This window comes from Harpia harpyja, chromosome 18, assembly GCF_026419915.1.
Source record: "Harpia harpyja isolate bHarHar1 chromosome 18, bHarHar1 primary haplotype, whole genome shotgun sequence".
NCBI classification, from domain to species: domain Eukaryota; kingdom Metazoa; phylum Chordata; class Aves; order Accipitriformes; family Accipitridae; genus Harpia; species Harpia harpyja.
This window is the reverse complement of record NC_068957.1, coordinates 23,434,395-23,456,377: the sequence shown is the minus strand read 5'-3', so window position 1 is coordinate 23,456,377 and position 21,983 is coordinate 23,434,395. Positions and strand designations below refer to the sequence as shown.

Here is a 21,983-nt window from a genome sequence, read left to right as displayed (position 1 = left end):
TGCTTGTCTTCTCTAGGGCTAACCAGGCAAGCTTTAAAGATTGATAAGTACATTTACTACTTTAACTCTAGACTACCAAATCTGTCTTGCTGATTTATTTGCTATTAAGGGTTGGCTTGCTTTCCACAAGTTTTTAAAAAAAAAAAAAGGAAATAAGACCAATAAACTGACAAGAGTCTTGGCAATTAAACACTATGTCTGCCATTCTTTGGTGCTAGGCATTGGCAATTTGAGCTGTTTTTTTGCTTTCAAAGCTTTATCTTTTTTTTTTTTTTTTTTCCAATGATACCTGTCCCAAGTACATAGACAATATGTTTTTTTTCTTCTTTCATTGAGGCCCATTAGTGTGTATCACTGGTACATCCTCTGTCCTAGAAAAATTGTATGATATGGCTGTTGAACCAATCTGCAGTACAAAAAGATTTGTCAAAACTATTGCTAATGCTCTAAATTCATGTTATTCCCCCAACCAGGAACCAGACAAATACTCCATACCGTGAAGCACAACATAACCTTGCATTTACTGCTGAAATGGCTGGTAACTTGGGGCACATTTATCAGCAGTCACCAAGGCTAAGAGATGTTGGCGTGTGAGGCATATCGCATGTTCCTAATTCTAGTGGAAGTCAGACATGATTTTGTGATTCAACAGAATGGTATACGAATAGCAGAAAAAAGGTCATCTGGTAAAATTAAAGGTAATCTGAGTTTAAAATCTTCTTTTTATTTGCCCAGTATTTGATTTCCAAGATCATCTAAATGCATGTGAGAAGGTGAAACTCTTCATCAAGGATGAAGTGAATCTAATTTGTATAGGAGAAAACAAAGAACTAGGGTTATTTTAAAAGGATGTTCAAATAAATATTTCTTTTTAGGCCAGTTAGAAGACCAACATTAAGAAGAGAGGTAATTTGGATATGAGCTCAAGCCACATGCTACAACCTCTTCCCTTGTATCATCACTGTGCTGTTCCAGCTGCTGGGTGAGCTAGTTTCAGCCTGATCAGCTCATCAACTAGGTCGCTGAATGCTATTACTGGTACTAGTGCCTGTGCCAGGAAAGGGACGGGAGTACATAGCCAGAGGGCAAGAGTTTGGTATGCTGTTCAGACTTCAACCAATTTCAGCTTCGGAAGAGCCCTGCCTACAGTTTCATTTGACTGTTTACTTGTTATACTTCACCAGAGGAAGGGCTGGCTATTTGTCTTGAAGGCTTTTTGCTTGTATGAGGGTTGTCAGCAAAGTTCCATGAGGATTTGTGTAGTGTTCATGTAAGAACAGGTAAAAGGTAGCGCTAGTAAGGTGACATGTTTTGCTGATGATACCATAGTACTCAGACTAGTCAAAAATAAGCCTTACTATGAGGAAGTACAGAAGGAGCATATTACAATGATTGACTGGACAAGAAAATGACAAATGAAATGTATTGTTTATAAATGCAAACTAATGCATGTAGAAAAGAAGTTTTAACTTTGTGTACCTGGCAGTCATCTCTAAATGAGAAATTAGAACTCAGAAGGGGTGTATGGAGTAATGTTCTCTGAAAAAGTTTGTTTTGCTAGGGATTTTGGGGAGAAACTGAAAACAATACGAGGAACATTGTAATTATGCCTACATTTTGACTACTGAAAGTAATTTTGAGCACCCACCTCAGTGAGCAATGTAGTACATCTAGAATTTTAGGGTCATCAGTATTGATTTCTGCATGAGGAGAGGTGTGAGAAATTACTATTCCCTGCTTTTAATGTAAGAACTAGGCAATGTCAAATAAAATCAGGCAGAAGTTTTAAACAAACAAACAGTGCTTTTTGATAAAGTGCATAATCCAGCAGTATGTGCTGACAGTGTAAATTAGCTTTTAAAAAGTAAGACATCTGTTCAGGGAGGCAGAGGTGTTCAGATTGGATGTGTGCTTTCAGGTGGGTAACATCCTGGTTGTTCCACTTACTGGGCTGTGGTTCACACCTTGGAGCAGCCTGGGAGTGCACCAATGGATTCCCCTTCAGATTAAACTAACCAGAATATATGCTTCAATCTCCAATGAACATTCAGTGCCCAGGCCAAACTAGACATATTCTGAAAAGCAAACCCTTCTGAAGTGCGTAGTGTCAGTGTGGGGTCCCACTTGTGTTAGTCTACTTTATTTGCTGCTGCAAATGCAGCCACAGACTCCACTCCAGCTCAGTCAATTAATGACTTTGATGCTGCTGGCTAGAAGTTATGTTAAGTATGTATTGGCAGTACTTCGGGTACTTACACTGTTTGCATATTTTTTCTTTATGCTTCCGTTACTGGCTGTTCTTGATGTGTTAGGTGGCCTGACCCAGTGTCTTCCTATATTCTATTTCTGTTTGTGCAAAAGTAAATTTTGCAAGTACAAGATGTGTCAGAGTACAGGTAGAGAGGCCTAGTAAAGATTTGATCTATGTTGTTTGCTTTAAAGACAAGAAATGGGGCTTATTTTTGTAATGAAGATGTATGTGGTCACCAGCTGGTGCGAAGCAGCATAATTGCACAAATCAATTAAGACAAACCAGGTGGTACTAGCTGAGAATCTGACCCTTTGTGAATAAACACCACACAGTTCTGCAGGCCCGGAGTCTAAGGTTAAAACTTTATGAAAATGAGAAGTGTTTGTTTCAAAGATATTTTATTCAATTGGAAGTGGAATGAAAAAATCACAGAACAGGTTAAGTTGCAATAATGTGACCCGTCTTTCCTTTTCATGTTGTGAGCGATGCTTTTGAGTGACATTTTTGGAGGCTGGGGGGGGATCAGTGTAGATGACCAGAAGGATAGGGCTGTACCAAATGCATTGTTATCTTTGTCATCTCTCAGCTGCATCATCTATGAATGATAGTACATAACTGCTTGTCGTACATAACATCAGCATTGTTGGCAGAGTTCTAGCCCTATTTGTTTAAAATTCACTGCCTACAACTGTGTTAGGTTTGGGGCTAGAATATTTAACCATTTCCTGGTTTATTATTTTTTTCTAGAAAGAAGAAACTCCCTAAATCAAATATGAAATTAATTTACCTGCATCACCTTTGTAACAGAATATTACACTGGGACCTTTACAACATTCCTGTGAGACAGAGTATAGACAGAGGCATTTATAGGATTACAAAAGTAATCTGTGATGCAGCTGGGATTTGAGCTTTGGTCCCCAAAGGGCCAGATGCTGCCTTTTTGGCTAGGCTAATGCCCTGCCATGCCAATTTTCTCCATTAGGCAAGATGCTCTTTATAGTAGAGATCACCACTTGAACTAGTGGGTATCACAAAAAAAGATGGATAAATGCATTTCAAAAACAGAATGGGAAATGTGAAATACAGAGAAACATGAAAGGGAATATATTTGTGTGTGTGTGTGTGTTCACTTCCTCATTCGGTACCTTAAGTGATTATTTTACATATTAAGGAGTGTATAGTGTCTGAGAAGAAGACATTGTAGGCTGTCAGAGAAAAGAAAAGCAATTAATGTAGCCAGATACATTATTTCCTGTTAAATATATTTGTGAAGTACTAGTATCGTGGAAATGCAGTGGGGAAAAAAAAATGAGGCATGAGCCCACCTTCACCAGGAGATGGTGCTGTTTAATTTTTCACTAATTCTGAATTTCGTTCAACTGATGCTGTCATTTTCAAGGTGTGAATTAGACCAAATCCTGCACACTTTGTTAGGGAAGAAAACCTACGGTAAAAGGAACTGCTTTGGGTAAGGGCTGCAGTACTTGCTACTTTCTCATGCTCCAGACTGCAAGTTGCAGCCCAGAGGCAGTCTGTGGGACGTTTCTGCCTGCCTCATCTCCTCGCTAGATGCGGTGGTCGTGAAAACGTAAGCTTGTAAAAACCCCGTTGTTAATTGTCTGAGCTCTTGTTTTCATGCCAACAAGGCAGGCCACTGCACATCTTTGCTCTGCACTCTGCAGAGCCCTCACCAAAGCTCTCTGAGAGAGGCAAGACAGGAAACTGAAATCTGCATCTGATAGCATCAGCTCCTGCAGATGAACTACCCTGAACGTTGCTTCTCTCCTGAGGGTACCTCGTTCTGAAAATTACTTCAGGTCATTATATGTTTAAACAAAGATACCTTTAGCAAATGAACGCCACTTACTAGTTTTATGAACAATCTAGAATATTTATTTTGTTTCTTCATGACGTTTTGCTTCATCCTCTATCAGTATGTTTGGCAAGGCAGCAGCCTGTCTTTAAACTACAATATTCAGTTGATCTTAATTGTTGGATCACTGTATTTAGTTTAATTTTTGACTCAGTTTTGCGTAAATCAGAGGTAAATCCACTGTTTTCATGGAGTGGCATCTTTCTGAAATGTTTTATCATAAAAGACTGAACAAAACTTCCAGGCCTTGATAAGACCCTTAATACCTGGTTTAGTTAATTGTGCAGATGTACCTGGGTGGGTGTTTCTCTGTTGTATCTTAGAGGTATATTTTATGCATTATCCAAATATGTAAAGACCTTGCATCTACTGAGTCTTTTAGATAAATCAAATTTCTACATTTGAAAACGAGTCTATAACAAACAATATATTTTGTAACTGATAAATCAGTTTATACAATTTCTTTACACCGAAGACAATTGCTAACATACTGTACCTGGTGAGCTATTTTTGTAATTTGTTGTTATTTTGCTCTGTGTAACCACCTGATTCCCTACGTATAGCGTGACTGGGTTGGACAAATGCCAAAAGCTGTACTGAGAAGACAAGACTTTGATGATGTCCCAACCCCATGTCAATTAGAGAATTACAGGTATCTGCTGTTTTTTTGTCTTTTTTTTTTTTGCTTATTTCCACTTTATACTCTGGTTTGGAGACTAAGAATTACTTTGTAGCTTTGCCAGTGGCATGGCAACTGACAAAGATCCAGTAAATGGCTAAGATTTTGACTGGATTATTCACGTACATTTTGTGGCTTGAGTCTATAGAAAGGAGTTATTTTTCTGAATTTTTTTCTTTATTCTCCTCTACCTTGCATAACTCTAACAGCATTGCTGCAAGAATTCTAGGACTATTTTGTACATTATTACTAAATGTGAACTAGTACACAGCACTAAATTTATCAGCTTGCTGTCTACAACTTAGTCTCTTCCTAATGTATCACCAAAACGAAAAAGTCAGTGTGTGTTTCTCTTGTTTCTGAAGCTAAATCCTAAAATAACTGATCTATCCAAAGGCTTTCATGGTTTTCCTCTAATAATTACAAATTTTATTTGTATTAATTTTCATTACTTTTTAGAAACGCAGTTTCTTTAGTTGTGCTTCCTTATTTTAATCCTCCTCACTAACATTAGCCAACTGTTGCAGCTCCTACCCGCAACTTTTGCAGAGAACTTGTTTACCATGAGGCAACTAAGTGATAGCAGAACGTTTTCCTCATAAGTAGCAGGGTTCTACTGCAGAAACAGACTGGAACTTCCTGATATTTCAGTCCATCAGGAAGGTCTGTTTTTTTTTTTTTTTTAATATAAACATTGAAAATGCTGAAGGTATATCTATCATGAATTTAAAACATTTTCAGAGTAATCATAGGAATATAGAAAATGAGGTATTATGACACTGTTCCATGTACAGTGGGGGAAAAAAAGCTCAAAGAATATGTTGCTTCTTTAAATTCACTTTTATCTGTGTTTGCAGGATGAGGGTTTCACAGTAAAATGAACTTAAAAGACAGAAAATTTAGATGTCTTAATGTTATTGCCTCAATGTCGTGCATGCAGTTGTGAGTTTTATTATTTTTATATTTCAGTTTAAGCTAACACTTTATGTAATTTGCACTATATTATTATGCATATTTTTAATAACCTCTGTTCTCTCTTTTGCACAGTCCCAAGCATCCTTAGCCATTAAGGAGACCAGATCCAGCAACAGACCATTTTTCTAACCAGCGACCTCAATATGAGAAATTTGGCTATCCAAGCAATAATTTGCCTTATGCAGGTTATGCAGAGGGGAGACAGTATCAGGTATGTATTAATAACATACCTAGGCATATATATTATATAATCATTTGTCTTCATACTGAGTACAAATTATCATAATTCAAATTGGTAGTATTTATGTCACTAAGTAAAGACGTGAGCTAATAAAAAGCCTAAAACCACCTTTTACTATACAGGTGATCTCTTCAGGAATATTACATACCTGCTAATTCCATTCTAGACTGGAAGAAATTTTGCAATGTTTTAATCATTTTCTGAGTCATTTACACTTAGATACTACAACTCATATAAACAGGATTTTCACCAAACTGAGGGATGGTTGCCTAAGACAGCCCCTTAAGAACAGATGAGATATCCCTGCAGCTCTGGCAGAGGAATTACTGGAATTCTGCGCTCTAACTTGCTGTACAGTGAAGGGAATTCATATGGCTGACATGAAAAAATAAATGCCTAAAAGCTGTGTGCCCACTTCACCAATACTGCTTTTTCATGCCAGCATGTCTTGTGATTTCACTGAGATACTGTGAAAGATCAAGCTGTTAGTTTCCAGTCATGCTGAAAACTTCTGTAATGGTAATGTAAAAGAGTGCTAACTCCCATGTAACAACTGTCTTGTTACATTTACTGACAATGTATACTTTTTAAAATGATAATAATTTTCCAAACTCTATCCTGAATAATGATACAACCAAATTTCCACTGGTGCATGAAAAATATGACTGTTAATAGTTCTATTAGTATTTTCCTCTTACAAATCAGCTTTCCTTTCAGACTCTGAGGTTCCTGTTCCCCTCCCTCCACCACTTTGTAATTCAAACTTACTAAAGCTTCATGGAAAGTTGCTATTATACATTTCATGTACAAATAGTATGACGTACAGAGAAACTAAATTATTTATTCCAGAACTTATGAAATCATTTGAAATCACTTATATAACTAAGTGTTCTAGCAGGCTTTTCTTCCCCTGCCTGGTCTTTCTGGCCCAGATGTTGATAGATCAGTATTTTGTGATTACAGTTGGTTTATGTAAATGAGCCTTTCACGTTATTTCTGTACAGGAAGTACCAGTATAAATTATCAGTAAAAACCAGGCATTTCTCTTCATAATGGAGTTTAAAAAAAAGACAAAATGGGTAAAGTTTATTGTGAAAAGAAAAATGTTAACATTTTACAAAAAGAAAACTCATGTCAGAAAACTTCAGAAAGGCATATGTTTCAACTGCAGAAAAATACTAAAAAGGTAGGGCCTTTAGTGGAAGTAGAAAAATAATTAAATAAAAAGGAGTTGCGATGTGCTTTGACTGTCCTTATTTAAGATGAGAATATTACCTGTGTATTTTATTGTACATTTGTTGCCAGTCATGCATTATATCAGAGCCTGCAACCTAATTTACCCATCTGAAGTGTTCTCCCCCCCCCCCCAATGTCATGTAATATCTGCAAAAATAATTTTATGGGTAGAAAAATCTGGTAAGTATTCCAAGAAGTATGTGTGTGCATGTGTATTTTAAGAGTCCTGCATTCCTAATTGTTTGCCGTTAACTCAGTGGAAGAATGATGAAGGAAGGAAAAACAACAGGATTTTCTTCCTAGAGTAGTAGCTTTGGTCTATGGATTACTTGCAAAGGATCACCACAGGGTCAAGAGAAATGCATGTGGCCATGTCTGGCCATGTTTTGTCTTCCACAGTAGCCCTGTGACTTCTTTGGCCCTCCTTTTTAGGCCACAGAAACTTCCTTCAGTTTTTTAAAAAAAGCCACCTCAATAGCAATAAAATGTTCTGCTGTTGCTGCTTTCTAGTTGGCCCTGCTGAAATGCTTTTAAATACTGCAAAACCTGTTTCAGTTTGTGTGCACAAAGTCTTAATACGTTCAGTTATTTCCATGAGAATCATCTCCCAAAGTTATCGGTGAGTACACATTCGGAAGCAGCGCATATATTCAGATACTAATAAAAGAAATATAAAAATGTAGTTTGATTTAGATACAGATTATTTTAATAGCAAGCATACTGGGGAGCATATGTCATGCTACTGATTTAATTCTAATCTCTTTACAGAAATACTAAGTACCAGTGCTTCCTATATCTGAAACATCTTGGAATGCTGTGTGATGAATGGACGATCCAAATGCTGAGAGATCAGTAAGACCTTGTGGGCTGGGACATAGAGGAAATAGCTATAACTATTAGAAAGCACTAAAAGTTATTGCAAAGAAAAGGTATAGAAGATAATTATAAAACAAATATGATATTAGCATCTGATTTGTTTACTGTGTAATTGATGACAACTTTTCGTGACTACCTGATTTTACAGTTTACATAGCTGCTTCTCAGTATTGCTTAAATTGTTGCACATTTATCAGGACACAGGGTTCTTTTGTGATTAAGCGTATGTCCTGTGCCTAAATGACAAGAAGTACCTATCACAAAAAGCTGCCCTTCCTCAGAAGAAACTCATGAGAAAGGAAAAAGTCTTCTCAAATTTCAGCATGAGAAATTACAAATATGCATGCTAATCATTATTCTTCCTTTTTTGCTTCCCAGAATGGTTTGAATCCACATCGAAGGGAAAGGGGGGTAAGGGGTTGCATCTTTTCATATTTCTCAGAAAGGCTTGTCAAAGACAACTTTTGCCAGGTACAGTTTTTGTTTCTCAGTGTCCATTTGGCTCACCCATTTGTTTGTGATGTTTGCTCCGCTTGGTGTCATGATCTCCCTCCACATGCTGGTGAGCTGTGGTTCCAAATCTGATGCTGTTAGTAGGGCCGTGAATTTCTCTTAACGATAATTATGAAGATTAAGATTCTTCAGGGCGTTGTAGCATGTAGAGCCTGTTGTGCCCTGACTGACATTGCTTTGGTTTTCCCCTTAAAGAGCCAATATTTAAAGAAAGAAAACAACAAATTACATACAATTTTGAACTGTGTAGTAAGAATCTGTATTCTTGTTACACCCATTATCTGCAGAATTAGGTAGAAGGGAAGGCTCTGTTCTCAGGCATAGCCGCTTAGTCTCACTGACACTGGCAGTGTTGTACAAACATAACCAAGGCACTCGGGTGCCCACTATCCTAAGATGTATCAAATACTGAAGTTATTTATTGACTGATGTAGCAACCTCAGCTTATGAGCCCATTCCGTTGTCCCTTGTTGCTTTTTCACTTTGTCTTCCTTTGTCATCTTGTTGATCCTAACACCTGAAATGGTTTGCCTTTAAAAATGCAGTGGCTTTCTTTGTAACTTGTTTTGGAAATAATGAAAATAAACGAAGCTATGGAAAATCGACTACCTTGCCACTAACGAACAAATTAAATGAAGTCCCGGATATATTTCCCATTTTCCAAAAAGTCTCAAGGACATTACTTAATATTTACACTAAATGATTCTTTTTCCTTAGTATTAGGTAATACGTGAAACTATCAGACAAAACCAGAATCTTAACGTTTTTAGAAAGATGAAAATACTGGCATTTCTTTTATATAAATTGGAATGCTCTCCTTGCAACAGCTCCATGCCTTAACTCCTTAACTGCATCCTGGCACTTCCGATGCTCTCCACAACTCTGTTATTGCCCAGACTGTACTGGCTTTCCTATTACATTAGTACATCAGTAGAGAAGCCAGAAACCTATTCAGACCCCTTCGTTTTGCTTCCTGTTCCTTGCAAGTATTGAGTGAATAGGTATGGCTTCCTGCTGGGGGAAAAAGGAAGGGTGGCTCCAAAGCTGGCAGTTTTTCTTGGCTCTGTAACTTAGCTGCCATCCTAGCTGGTATCCTCTAATCTTCAGCCACAATTGCCCTTTTTTTTTTTTTTTTTTGTTTGTTTGTTTCTCCCCCAATGTAACAAATACCCAAAGTGGCTAAGTCTCACTGGTTTTACTTCTACTGCTGTGAGATACCCCTGGGCATTTAAGTCTGGACCTAGCACGTACTGAGGGCAGATTTGCCAACTGTTAAATCGTCTAATTCTGGCAGAGGAATTACTCATGGATAGTTGAAATCACAGGCACCAAAATTCATTAAAAAGAATCCAAAGATTTTCTGAATGTGGACTCTTTGCCAACCTGCACTACAATGTCTTCTGAGACTGCAGACAGCCTAGGACAATGCTTGTACATATCAGTGTTAAGAATTTTATTGCCAATTAAAGCACAAAGCAGCTAAACGTGCATATTAGTAACATCTGCACAGCCAGCTTGAAGCAGCACCTTGACCAGGGAATGAAACATGGAAGAATGCCATTGCTGTTACTTGTCTCACCTACTGTTCTTTCAACGGGCAAGTTCAGTAAAAGCATCCTACTATCATCCAGTTATTTTTCAATTTCTATCAGAAACAAGAGAAGTGAAAATGGTTCTCTCTGTTATCTTCAGAAACATACAGAAATGGTGTTAGCACATCTGTTTAGATCCTAGGCTATCAGTTTAAACTACTTTCACCCCAGAAAGTCAGATCCTAATGTGTCAAGTGAATTGCTTTTTTTCTGTCACTTCTTAACCTCCAGTAGTACCATAATTTAACAATCTCTGCTTGTTGTTGACCTCTAGGTCTGTTTACCAACCTGAAAGCGATCACAGAATTTGAGAGTGTTCAATTTGATACTCCACCGCTCCTTTGAAAAGGAACAGGAGAAAGAGATAAGGCAGTCCTGTCAAATATACGTGGTGCTGGCAAGAGAAGAGCTATCTGGAAGGTATGCACTCATGCTATTTAAATTGAAATGCATGAAGTTTCACAGAGAACGAAGCTTTCTTCGTCAGACTTTTGCTCTCTGCCCTTTAATCTCAGGCAGATCAAGAGTTGCAGGACATCAGCCACACGGATAGGCACTGCTCCTGATACACTTAACCACTCATGGTCAGGTCATCAGTATAAACATCAGGCAGTTGTATGTGAAAAAACTGTAAAGAAACTGCTTGAAATACTCTCGTGTCACTTCTAACAACAATAATAATATTAAGGAATACCTTTTTGAATATGCCATCTGCCAAGCATTGTGCTTTGGTTGTTTGCCTCTTACCTGGAAAGCAGAGAAGCTCTGTAATTCTCTGAAATCTTCGTGTTCTGAACTGAAGGGTAAGGAGCATTTCTGGTCGTCTGCTAGGTATCATGGTTATGATGTGCTACTTCCCTGCCAAGTATAAACAGTTTAAATCGATACAGAGAGTGGTGTTTTGGCTTTTGTGCATTCTTTGTGATTAACTGCTGCACTTTTTGATACTTGGATCCCCGTGATCTCAGTGTCTTGGTGGGTTTTCGTTCTCTGCTTCTGACCAATGCTTTGAAGAGATTTCCCTTATCATTGCTGCCTCCCTCTGCAAATTTACGTTGGTTCTGATGTTGAATGTTTTTCCCACATTGTTGGCAATAGCCTTGTTGTTGCTTGTTGCTATCTTATGCTCGTTTTGCTTTTGAGATTTCCCTTGATATTACTCTGGAAGACAGAATCCAGCATAGATGGGATTTTGTTGAAGAAAGGGTTAATTAATCTCCCTGTAGTTCTACTTTTCTGATTGTATCACCTTGTGAGATTCTCTCTCACCATTTTCCCAAGTATTCAGTTTTGTGATTACCTTTTTCAGGTATTTTTCCTCTCATTCCTTAATTGTGTTGATCGGTTTGAAATTACTTTCCCATTAGAATGCCTATCTTTTGCTAAAGCTGGAAGAACCAACTAAAACGTTCTTCATGCTATATTTACTTCGGTGTGTGGCATGTTACGGACAGCTGTACCCCACTATTCTGCTCCTTACCCCTTAAAAGGAAAAAGAAGGGGAGGGGAGTCAAATGTAGGAGAGGTCTCCAAGTTCTGTGCTAAGGACTTTAAAGTCCAGGAGTAAGAATCTTTTAAGAATCACAGAAGAAAAAAACCCCTTGTAACTCTGTATTTAACTGCAATTTATAATTGTGTAGTGCAAAATGAGATTTACTTGCACGATTTCAGTACCTAAACATAGCTGCCTGGTGCCATTTTTGACGCTCTGTGGCATTCCACCTGATGTCCCGCTGCTGTTTTAGAAGAGGGCGAATCTTCTGTAGGTCGTCATATCTGCCATATCCATTTTGGACATCCTATTAGACATTCAGGCAACTGAATACCACTGTCCATAAAATTAATTTCCAATGTAAGGCAAAACTTTATAAAACAAACACTCATGAGTTATCTGTATTTCAACCAGAAAAAGAAAACAATCGCTTGTGTTTGCCTAATGGTGTTTGAAATTTGACCGTTACAGTACTACGATCTATTCAACACAGTTCGTGTGCCAATTTAACAAGGCAATTTCTAAACTAGAGGTGCGTGCACCCTAAAATACTCTTAGCTTCAAGCAGGTTTAGGAAACTTAACAGTTACAACCGATTTAGTTAAACCAGAGAACAGACCTTATGGGCTTCTCTAGCCCAAATTTTTGCGTATCGACACTTGTAAGTGTATGCCATTTTTAGGTGTTGAGCAATTTTACTGATGCAGTTACTAAGATGTATGCATGCTAATTCTTTAGAAGACTTTTTTGAAAAATTTTTTTTCTTCTTTTTTTTGCTAGACCTATATTAAGAGAACTACTTGGCTAGAGATGCTGGTATTCACACAGAGATACCCCAAATGATGGAAAAAAACAAAAGGCGAAGAAAATACTGTGACTTACACCAGCACTTTCTTCCAAGTTACTATCGGTGTCAGGGTTTTCTTTTGTTAACTGTATTCTTGAGACAAGTAATGCGGGCAAGGTATTCTGAATACCCCAACCCATGTCTTTAATGTACAATAACGAAGCCAAGACGGTTGGAGCTGCCTGGTCGAGGCGCCTTCAACTTTCTTGGGAAACTAAAGGTGGGTGGGAGGACGGCGACGCCGTACCAGTTCATTTGGGACGTCCAGTAACCTTTTTTTTGAAACCCTTGACGGTCACATGTGCTTTTGCGTTCTCTCCGAAGTGTCTGTCTGTAGAAATACGTGACATTGGGTACAGAACACAGAAATAGGGCTGGAGCTGACCCTTGTTTGGGCAAAGAATTTCCAAAACGCGTCCCCTTGAGCCGGGGCAGAGCGGGTGTATGTAAAACCCACGGCTTGTCACTTCTGGTTGCTTCCCGCTGCTCGCGGAGCGGCTACGGGGCATTTGTAGGGCAGAACGGGCCCGGGGTCCCTCCTCGCCCCCCGCCAGCGCCTTCCGTGCTGGTCGGGGCGGGGGGGGGTCGGCTGTAGGCTCCGTCCCGCCTTCAAAGCCGCGGCGGAGCCCACCGGCGCACCTCTGCGCTGACACCGGCGCCTCTTCCCCCTGAGGAGGAGGAGGGGGGGGACGACGACCTGCCCTTTCCTCAGTGTTTCCCGGCGGGGGCCCGAGGCAGACTACCTCACGGTCGTCCCTCAATAAGCGGTGGCGGCGAGGGACGGGAGGGGAGGGGGGGGGGGGTCCCGGTTCGGCTCGGTTCGGCTGGGCTCGGCTCCCCCCCCCCCCCCCCCCCCCCCGCGGGCAGAGTGAGGGCGCAGCGGCCTCGGCGCGGCGGGTGCGCCTGCTCGCTCGGCGCGCGCGCGCGCAGTGACGTGTGCGGCGGCCGCGGCGAGGCCGGCGGCGGGAGAAGGGAAGGGAAGGGGGGGGAGGGGGGGGGGAAGGCAGGCCGCGCGCGCTCGCGCCCCGCCGCCCGGCCCAGCCTGTGATTGGTGCAGGCCCGGACCCGGCGGACCCGAATGCCAGGCCGCGGCGGCGGCGGCGGCGGCGGCGGAGTCCTGCGGCCCCGGCCCCCCCCCCCTCCCTTCCCCCCCCCACCCCCCCCCACCCCACCCCCGGGGCCCAGCCGCCCGGCGCGGGGACCCGCACAGGTGAGCCGAGGCGTCGGAGCCGGACCGGCGGGGGACGGGGGACAATGGAGGCGGCTAGGCCGCACCGCAGGCCGCGCCCGAGGCCTGACAGGGCCGCCGCCGCCGGGACCGGCCGCCGCCGCCGTCCTCCCGTCGTCGTGTCCGTCCTCCCCCCCCCCCGTCCCGTCCCCCCCCACTCCCTGGGCGGGGGCCGGCGAGTGTCGGCCGCCGCGGCCGGCGGGCGCGGGGCGGGCGGTGCCGGCGGGCCCCGCGGCCGAGGGGGCCTTTCCGGGCGGCCAGAAAATGGCGGAAAACAAGATGTCGGCCGGCGGGGCGGGGAAGGCTGCGGGCTCCCCGGCAGCCGGGACGCGGGGGTTATCCCCGCCTCCCCCTTTTCCCGGGACGGCCGGCTCCGGCGGCCGCGGGGCAGGAGCCCGGCGGCGGGCCGGGACGCGCAGGCGGAGGCCGCCGAGCCGAGGGGAGGCCGCGGAGCGCGGCGGGCCCTTCCCCGCGCCCCCGCCGCGGGGCGGCCCCCCCCTCCTCCGGCGGCTACCGCGGGCTCCTATTGTCTCCGCGCTCCTCCTCCCCCCGGCGCGGCGGCACCGCCGGCCGCTGCTCCCCGGGACCGGGGCGGCTGCCGGCCGCTTTGACGGTTGAGTCAAGGGGTTCCGCGGGGTGCGGGCGGGGGAAAGGCTCCGCTCCGGGCTTGCCCGGCCGGCACTGCGGGTTCGCCCGCCCCGCCGACAGCCGCGTTCCCGATCCCGCCGCCCGGCGGCGCGCCCGATCCGCGAGCACGCGCGGGAGGGCTCCTCCGCGGCCGCGCAGCCCCGTTGCCGCCGCCGCCGGCAGTCGCGTGGGGAGTCGTGGGATGGCGGGTCTGGCAGCCCCAGGAGCCGGCAGCCCCGGCTGCGCGGTGGGTTGAGGCGGCTTGTCGCCCTTCGCTGCCCGTGGTTTTTGTTGCGGGAGGTTTGGTTTCTGCTGGGGATGTGACACGCGGGTGGAAATTCATGTCTTCCGTTGATTTCTCTAAGAGCCTCGAGCGCCTTTCGGGCTGTCGGACGAAAACTCGTTCACGGGTTTTTGTCCTTGTCGTTTTAAACGGGTTTAGAGTGTAAGTTTTCGTGGATGCTTTAGAGGCGAACACAATAAAGGACTTTAAAATGGATACGTTAGGCTTTCATACCCAGTCTTTTTTCTGCCAAGGGCTTGTGTGGACCTGCACGCTGTTTTATGAGTTGCGTTTTTCTGCTTAAGATTTCTGCGTAAGCAGGATGGTTTTCATTGCGTTTCTATTGGTTGCTGCATTAAAAATTGGGGGGAAAAAAACCCCCAAAACCCTGAAGCATCTTCAGGGGAGGATAATTCTCTTGTTTTCTTCTTGAACCTGACTGTTAAGAGATAAGATAATTAGAGAGCATCTGCTTTTGATTTTTCAACTACATACAAGTTTATCCGTTGTGTTACATTGCTCTATGTCTGAGCTTGGTCCTTTTGGTTTAATCGAAATGTCATATGCAGCTTATGAATATCTGAAACACCTGATGAAGCATGACCGTTGTGTTTTACTTTATTGTACGTAAACAAGACTTAAATATTATTGGGAAGAAATTCACTATTCTAAAGGAGTCCTTAAGGGCTGACCATGCAAATATGCTTTATGTGAAAATGTATCGCCTGAACGTGTTGGGAATAATTGTATGTGTAAACTGGGGAGATGCTTAGCATTTGCAGGACCACACTGTCTAGGATATAACAAAATGTATTAAATATACGCTCTTTATTTATGTAGATTTAATATGATTGACATTCTGTAGAAATATTTTTTACGTTCTAAAAATTTTAAATATGGCAACAATGCCTGGAAGCCAGCATATTGATTGGGAGCATCATTGTACCTCTGGGTACAGGAATGACACCCTTTTTTTCCTGGGAAGGGTGGAAGTGCTGAAGCGTTCATTTTTTTTTCCCTCCTCCTTAAAATACTTTGCTGAAGATATCTTAATTTAGGGTGTTTTCTGCAAGCGTTCTCAAAAAAAATTAAAATGTTAATGCTTATCTTATGATATTTTTATGGGAAGAGTAAGCTAAGAATAAATCAGGGTGCATACTAAGAGCAGTGTTTATAAGGGCCTGGGCCTTTAACAGTTTTTCAGTTGAGTGTTGCTATTATGTGTTCCTAGGTAGCCCCAAACTGCCAACCATTATCTTTGGTTTTAAAAAATACCATTTACAGTAGTAGTTTGTAGTAGTGTTCTTGCTGGTAGACGGAGTGGTCATACATCCCCTTTTTTTTTTGACTCTAAAATTCATTGCCTGGTCTCAGCTGAGCCCTGTCTGAGGAAGAGCTTTGGTATAAAGGACTGAAATAGGTTAAAATCGACCTTATCCTGAAGCTAGTTAGAAAGAGAACTATATTTTTCAAAAAGAGCAAACCAATTTCAGATACATACATATTTTAAAAATTTAGCCTTGAGACACTGCTCTGGGACTCTCAGTTTAGATTTCATGAAATTCTTCATTTTGGGATCTGATGGTAATGTACTCCTTCCTGGTGCAAGATAGCGTGCTATAATTAAAAAAAAACCAAAACAGTGAAAATATTAATGGAATGTTGTAAAGTTATATTATTGTATTGGCTGATGCTAATAAAGCATTTTCACAGTATTTTCTTCTAAATACATAGAGGAGGAGGGGAATTGAGAGGAAAAACCTGAGATCTTAATAGTTAGAGGCAAGAGGGGTATGGATAATTGTAGGATTATGACGGTATACAGAAATGCGGCTTTCTGCCTTATTTCTCGGTCGTTTTTTAAAACATACGATTGGACCACTTCTATGATCATGTGGGTATATAACATGGCGTACTACAGAAAAAAGCTGTGAAGAACCACAGTTTATCACTGTTTGCCGTTTCCAGTAATAAGATTTGCATGCATATGTAGTGCGCGCAACTAAATCATTTGCACTACTGAAATCTGTGAGCAAAAATACCCAGTTGTAGCAGAATTGGGGGCCTTATCTGTTGTTAATTGTTCCAGGGTTAGCAGTAAGGGGTTTTTCTGCTGTTGCTGCATTCGTTTAAGACCCAAAAGTATATATTAAAAAAGACCAAATCTGCGATTGCATAGTTGGTGCAACTCTGTCCTTTGTCTGCACTGAGGGTTTAGAAGAATATACTTAGGTAATGGTTGGATACCAGCTGCATCAACCAAGGTACAGCTTCAGCATGTTTATTGCTAGCGTGTCATCATCCATCTCTGTTTTCAGTGGAAGTTTGAGGTACTCATAGTACTATGTGCACAGAAGGTGCCATCCCATAACTTTAGTAATTTTTATAGTCCTGTTAGCTACTGGGAAAATTCTCCTTTTAGTGATAATTTGCTTTGCTTGCAGAAATTTTAATTTAAATTAAAATTACAGTCTTACTTTGTATTGAATTTTCAGTGTAGCACAGTAGGTAATATATTTGGGCATCTAATTATATAATCTGAAAAGAAATGAAGTTGCTTATTGAGATGGAAGAAAAGCCTAGCATATTCTTCCTGTAATCTCAGATTGATATAATTTAAGATAATTTTTCATATCCATTTACATCAAAAAAGAAGGATTATCCAAGTGTAAAGGCTGTGGTCAGGAAACTGTAGAGTATTGCATTAATTTTGAAATGGCTATATTAAATTAGCTGTTTATGGTTTACAGCTGTGTCTTATTTTGTAATAGCAAGTGTTTGTTAGCTACCATAAGAGTTTGATGGCTGTGACTATAATTCAGGAGTGATAGAGCATTGCACTAAGATTCTGAAGCTGCTTTGTAATTCCTACAGTGGTGAAAGAATTTGATTTTAGAGCTAAAACTTAAAGCTACATTGAAATTTGATTGTACGGGTGGAATTGTTAGTTAAATCCTTGACTACTTTCCTCATTGATAATGTTTGACTTGTGTTTTTATAATACTAGCTGGTTTGTGGAACTAACTTGCACTGTTACGGCACCATCAAGAAATCAGATTGGGGAATTCTTGTAGCTCTGTAAGAAGAATGCTATGTCATTGTCGTCCCCAAGAATTAGTATTGTAGATTTAAAGACAATTTGAGAGAATTAGATTTGAGCAAATAATATGGGGAGAAAGTGTTGAAAGGGTGGTAGTGACACTAGGTGATACAAGTTCTTTGGTTCTTTTGTATTCTCAGTTAAGTTGAAACCTCCTTGGGGTGGATTGGTGACTTTTTCTTGAAATTGCCATCATTGCGGACTGCTTGCTGCTTCCTTCGCTTGAGGATTTCAAGGGTGTAAGAGAAGGAATCTCTGCTCAGTTCCTTCCTTGACAATGAAGATGCAGTAAGCATGGATTGTCTTTTCTACATACTACTTCTTTCTCTCGTTACTCTGTTTTGTATTTTTTCATATTAAAAAAACCCAAAGACGAAATTGTACCCACCTGGTGTGTGTGTTGTGGCCTGCACAGTGTAGGCATTCTGCATCATCCGCTGAAGTGAAGGCATTTAACACAATCGTAAAAAAGGGGGCAAAGCAGTGTAGCACCAAAATTGACTTTTCACGTCATCTCACCTTGGTGGCTTTCTGCCTGGCTTGAGTGACATCTGGAGCATCAGTTTCCATGTGCAGACCGAGCCTGGTGCCTGACGCAGTAGAGACCGCCTGATTCTGTGCGTCAGCCCAGTGCGGCGTGGCCCTTGGCACTGACAGAGTGCCAGCATCTCCCTTCTCGATGGCGACTTGGTTTGGTACCAAGGATCCAGCGCTGTCAGTTCTGGTGAGCCGCAAGTGGTGCAGTAAACTTAGTAACTGGCATTAAGATGCTTTGATCTGTTTGGTTTTTAGGGTCCTTTACTGTGGACCCTAGTGCCTGTTATTGATAGAGCTTCATGTTTTAAGAGAGATTAATGTCATGTCTACTGCAAAGTTTAGTTTACTTCTGGATTAGTGCGATAGTGTGAGTTGCATTAGGTCCTGGCTCTTTCTGGGGCCCTTGATTCTGGCTTAGAGGTATCTCAGCAATTTCAGGCGCTTAAGCCATTTATTCTTACAGCTTGGCTTATTTTATTATTTGCCTTGCTTGACTATGTTACCTCTTAATGCTGCTTCGTATGTTTCATTGCAGTAGGGTTGTCAAATATGTTGTATCACAAAGTACTTGAAGGTTCTGTCATATTTTGGATTTAAGTGCACAGACCTAAACAAATTCTTGCGGTAGGGTAGGGGTCAACTTTTTATGAGATTCAGAAGAGCAAAATCAAGGTTGGTACTACAACAGAAGAAGTACCGTCTTTCCGAGACTTGCTCTTAAAAGCATTTGTGCTTCCTATTCAACTCTGCACCACCCAGTTCCAGGTGGTTCTGACCTGAGCTCTTATTCTGCGTTCCCTTCCCACAACTCCTAAAACTCTTCGTCTTCTGTGTGATACTGTCACTTGTTTCCAATTCTTGGGTATGAGGGGGCAAGAAAGTACAAGATTTTAGTCTTGTGCAGCAGCGATTTTTCACCTGTGGAAGGCTTGGTCTCTGTATACTCCTGTGGCTGCTTCTATGGAGTCACTTCATCTGCGCTGAGAACTTGTGTAAAAGTCTTTTGGGTTGCAGCAAATTGCAAAATAATTCAAAATCCCTACACTTTAATGCTTAGTAGCAATGCAAATAGCATGGAGGAATGCTAATTTATCCTTCTCTCTTGTATTTTATGGAAACGCTGTCAAAGAGATGTTACATGCTTTCTTCTTCTCTGAAAGCAAGCTTGTGTAGCTGTACCTTATGAAGGAGATTCAGCATCCTCAAGACAGATAAGATACCAGAAATGGAGATCTTGGTAAAACTGAGTTTAGTGAGAAGCTCAACATTTACTCTCCATGTGTGAAAATTCTTGGATGTAATTGGAATTGCATTTTAATGAACGCGAGAATCTCAGAAGTAAAACTCAAGAGTAAAACTGGCATGGCTGTGTGGCAAGGTTTGAGGAACTGGTGTAATTTTAAAAGATTGAGGAAAATAGGCAAGTCTGACAAAAGAGAACTCGGGAAACAGAAGCCCCTAAGCATTAAGGGGAATTAGAAGAGCCAAAGCAAGAAAGTAGTTGTCAAAAACACAAGAAAAGAAAGAAAATGAAGCTAAAGAAGTAACACTGAAGGATAACGGTGGGGAGTTGACAAAGAGTTCGCGGGTCTGTTCTATCAGAAGCTTTAAAGGATCAGTTTTCTATTAGAGGGATATGGCAGATAGCTGCATAGGACCAGCTTTTCCCTGGCAGCGGAAATGAGGCAGCACAGAAGGGACAGTGTTGGAAGATGACATTTCTAGAATAAGCTGACAGTTTTGAAATAAAATGTCAACCAATATGCATAATACAGTCCTAACGCTGGAATGGTAAATAGAGGTGTCAGCACAGAAGTCTGTTGAGCACTGTTGCTTTTTCAGTAAGTATCATGGCAATGGAGATGTTGAAATAAGCTGGCCTTTCTTACGCTTAGCTGTTGCCTGTTATAATGGGTAGTTCTGCACTGTGCATGCAAATCTAACTGAGGGCTCATTAAATGTTGTACCAGGCCTTTTGTCAGACTTTTTTTAATGATATAGAGGGGTTCATACACAACCGCTGGAAGAGAAAATCAGGTTCAGCACTTTTGTTCTTGTAAGTTTAGTGCACTATGCAACTTTTTCAAAACTTACCTATAATTAAACAATGTTGAATTAAATTTACACATTAAAATTTGTTTTGAAATACCTGATAGATACAAAATTATGAAAGAATCTGGAAAACTGATACTCCCAATGCAATTCTGATCTTTCTTCGATGCAGCTCCACACATCTGTAATCACCAGTCTTGATAATTAGTTAAAGAGCATATACAGACAGGGATAGAGCAAAGGTGACTTCTTCGTGCGTAGTTGCTAATATGTGTTATTATGGTATTTATGCGAGATATATATATATATATTATGTAGTTAGTAATAGCACGTGTGCGCCCTTGAAGGCCGACTTGTATTTCTTGCTTCTACAGACAGCTACAGTTTGTTTAAGACAAAGTTAACTTGCTTCTTGACAAAGTTTCTGCTTCTAGATAATAAGTTACCTGTAACTAGGTTCAGTTGCTTACTAACGTGTTTGTTATATTGTTTTGTTACTATGGCCTGATGCTACTGCTGGTATTGCAGGTGAGATCTTTACTGTCAGTCAGTGAGGTGTCACCCTATGGAGATAGTCTCATAAAACTGCAAAACTATTTTAATGTTCAGTTTGCAGTGGGGAAATTGAAGGTTTAGGCATTTCTTGTGCTTACTGCTCCTAGAAATAATGTAATGTTGAAGTCTGTACCTCTGCATGCTGAAGGTAACTAGAAAGCACTTTCCAGTTAAATTCTACAGAATATAAACAGAACTGTTCTAGGCTAAGCAGTAACCAAACACATAAAACCCCCTTTTAAGTCCTGACCAAGAATTACTGACTTGTTTGGTTTCACTCGCATGTGTAATTCTTGATTACTGGAGGGCTACTTATGGATGGAAACATTTTCAGGATTTTAGGTCAAAAAAATATAAAAACAAAAGAATAAAGCAAAGCAAATTCTATGAAGTACTGCATGCTTTTTTCTTGAATTTTTGAATAAATACTTTTCTGTGTTTGTCAGTGTGACACATTAATCCAGTAAAGCTAATCAATGCAATAACACTGTTCAATATAAATTATGATTTTGCTTTTATTGCAGTTATTTGTGAATGAACTTAGCTGAATATGGATCCAGGTGGTGGAAGTCTTGGACTGCAAACACAAGAATCCAAAATGCCTCACACTATGATTATGCAGGATTTTGGTAAACATTTTAACTATTAAAAATAATGAATAAAATCAAGACTTTTTTCTGGGTTTTGCTATATGTTTATAAATTATATCAAGATGTAGAGTTGACCAACATAATAATGCTACTTGCATGACTTTTTTTGAGAAAATTCAAAATTTAATGTGTGTATGTCTTTGTATACTTTAGTTGCTGATCTTGAAATAGTCACTTATTCTAAAATATTGAAGTAATTCTGGAAGAAAAAAAAAAAAGGGAAGTACAGTCTGTGGCCCAAAGTGCTCTAGATGAGATAGAAAATGTTTTCGGGAGTTCAGCAGTTTTGTGGTGCATGTGCTTCTTGAAATGACATTGACTGGTTGTTACATCTCCCAACATACAGGAGATGTAAATAACATCCAGTACAGGATGC

The 21,983-nt window shown here is 41.2% G+C and overlaps 1 protein-coding gene across 15 annotated transcripts in view; it reads left to right on the top strand.

The window, feature by feature from the left end:
* Nucleotides 1-875: 875 nt before the first annotated feature.
* The window catches only part of ZNF711 (zinc finger protein 711), a 58,948-nt gene continuing 37,840 nt past the window's right edge, over nucleotides 876-21,983 (top strand). For 7 of the 15 annotated variants that reach the window (XR_008239088.1, XR_008239090.1, XR_008239089.1 and 4 more), the window contains exons 1-6: nucleotides 876-4,776; nucleotides 5,851-5,989; nucleotides 8,024-8,184; nucleotides 8,510-8,602; nucleotides 10,511-10,656; nucleotides 21,482-21,586. Coding sequence is in view for 10 of the 15 variants with exons in the window: in XM_052813471.1 (XP_052669431.1) it covers nucleotides 21,508-21,586 (79 nt within the window). In the remaining 5 variants the exon portion in view is untranslated. Of the gene's footprint in view, nucleotides 4,777-5,850; nucleotides 5,990-8,023; nucleotides 8,185-8,509; nucleotides 8,603-10,510; nucleotides 10,657-13,558; nucleotides 13,786-16,087; nucleotides 18,538-18,598; nucleotides 20,192-21,481; nucleotides 21,587-21,983 lie in introns of those variants that run through there. The other 8 variants (XM_052813461.1, XM_052813462.1, XM_052813463.1 and 5 more) reach the window with 8 other exon arrangements.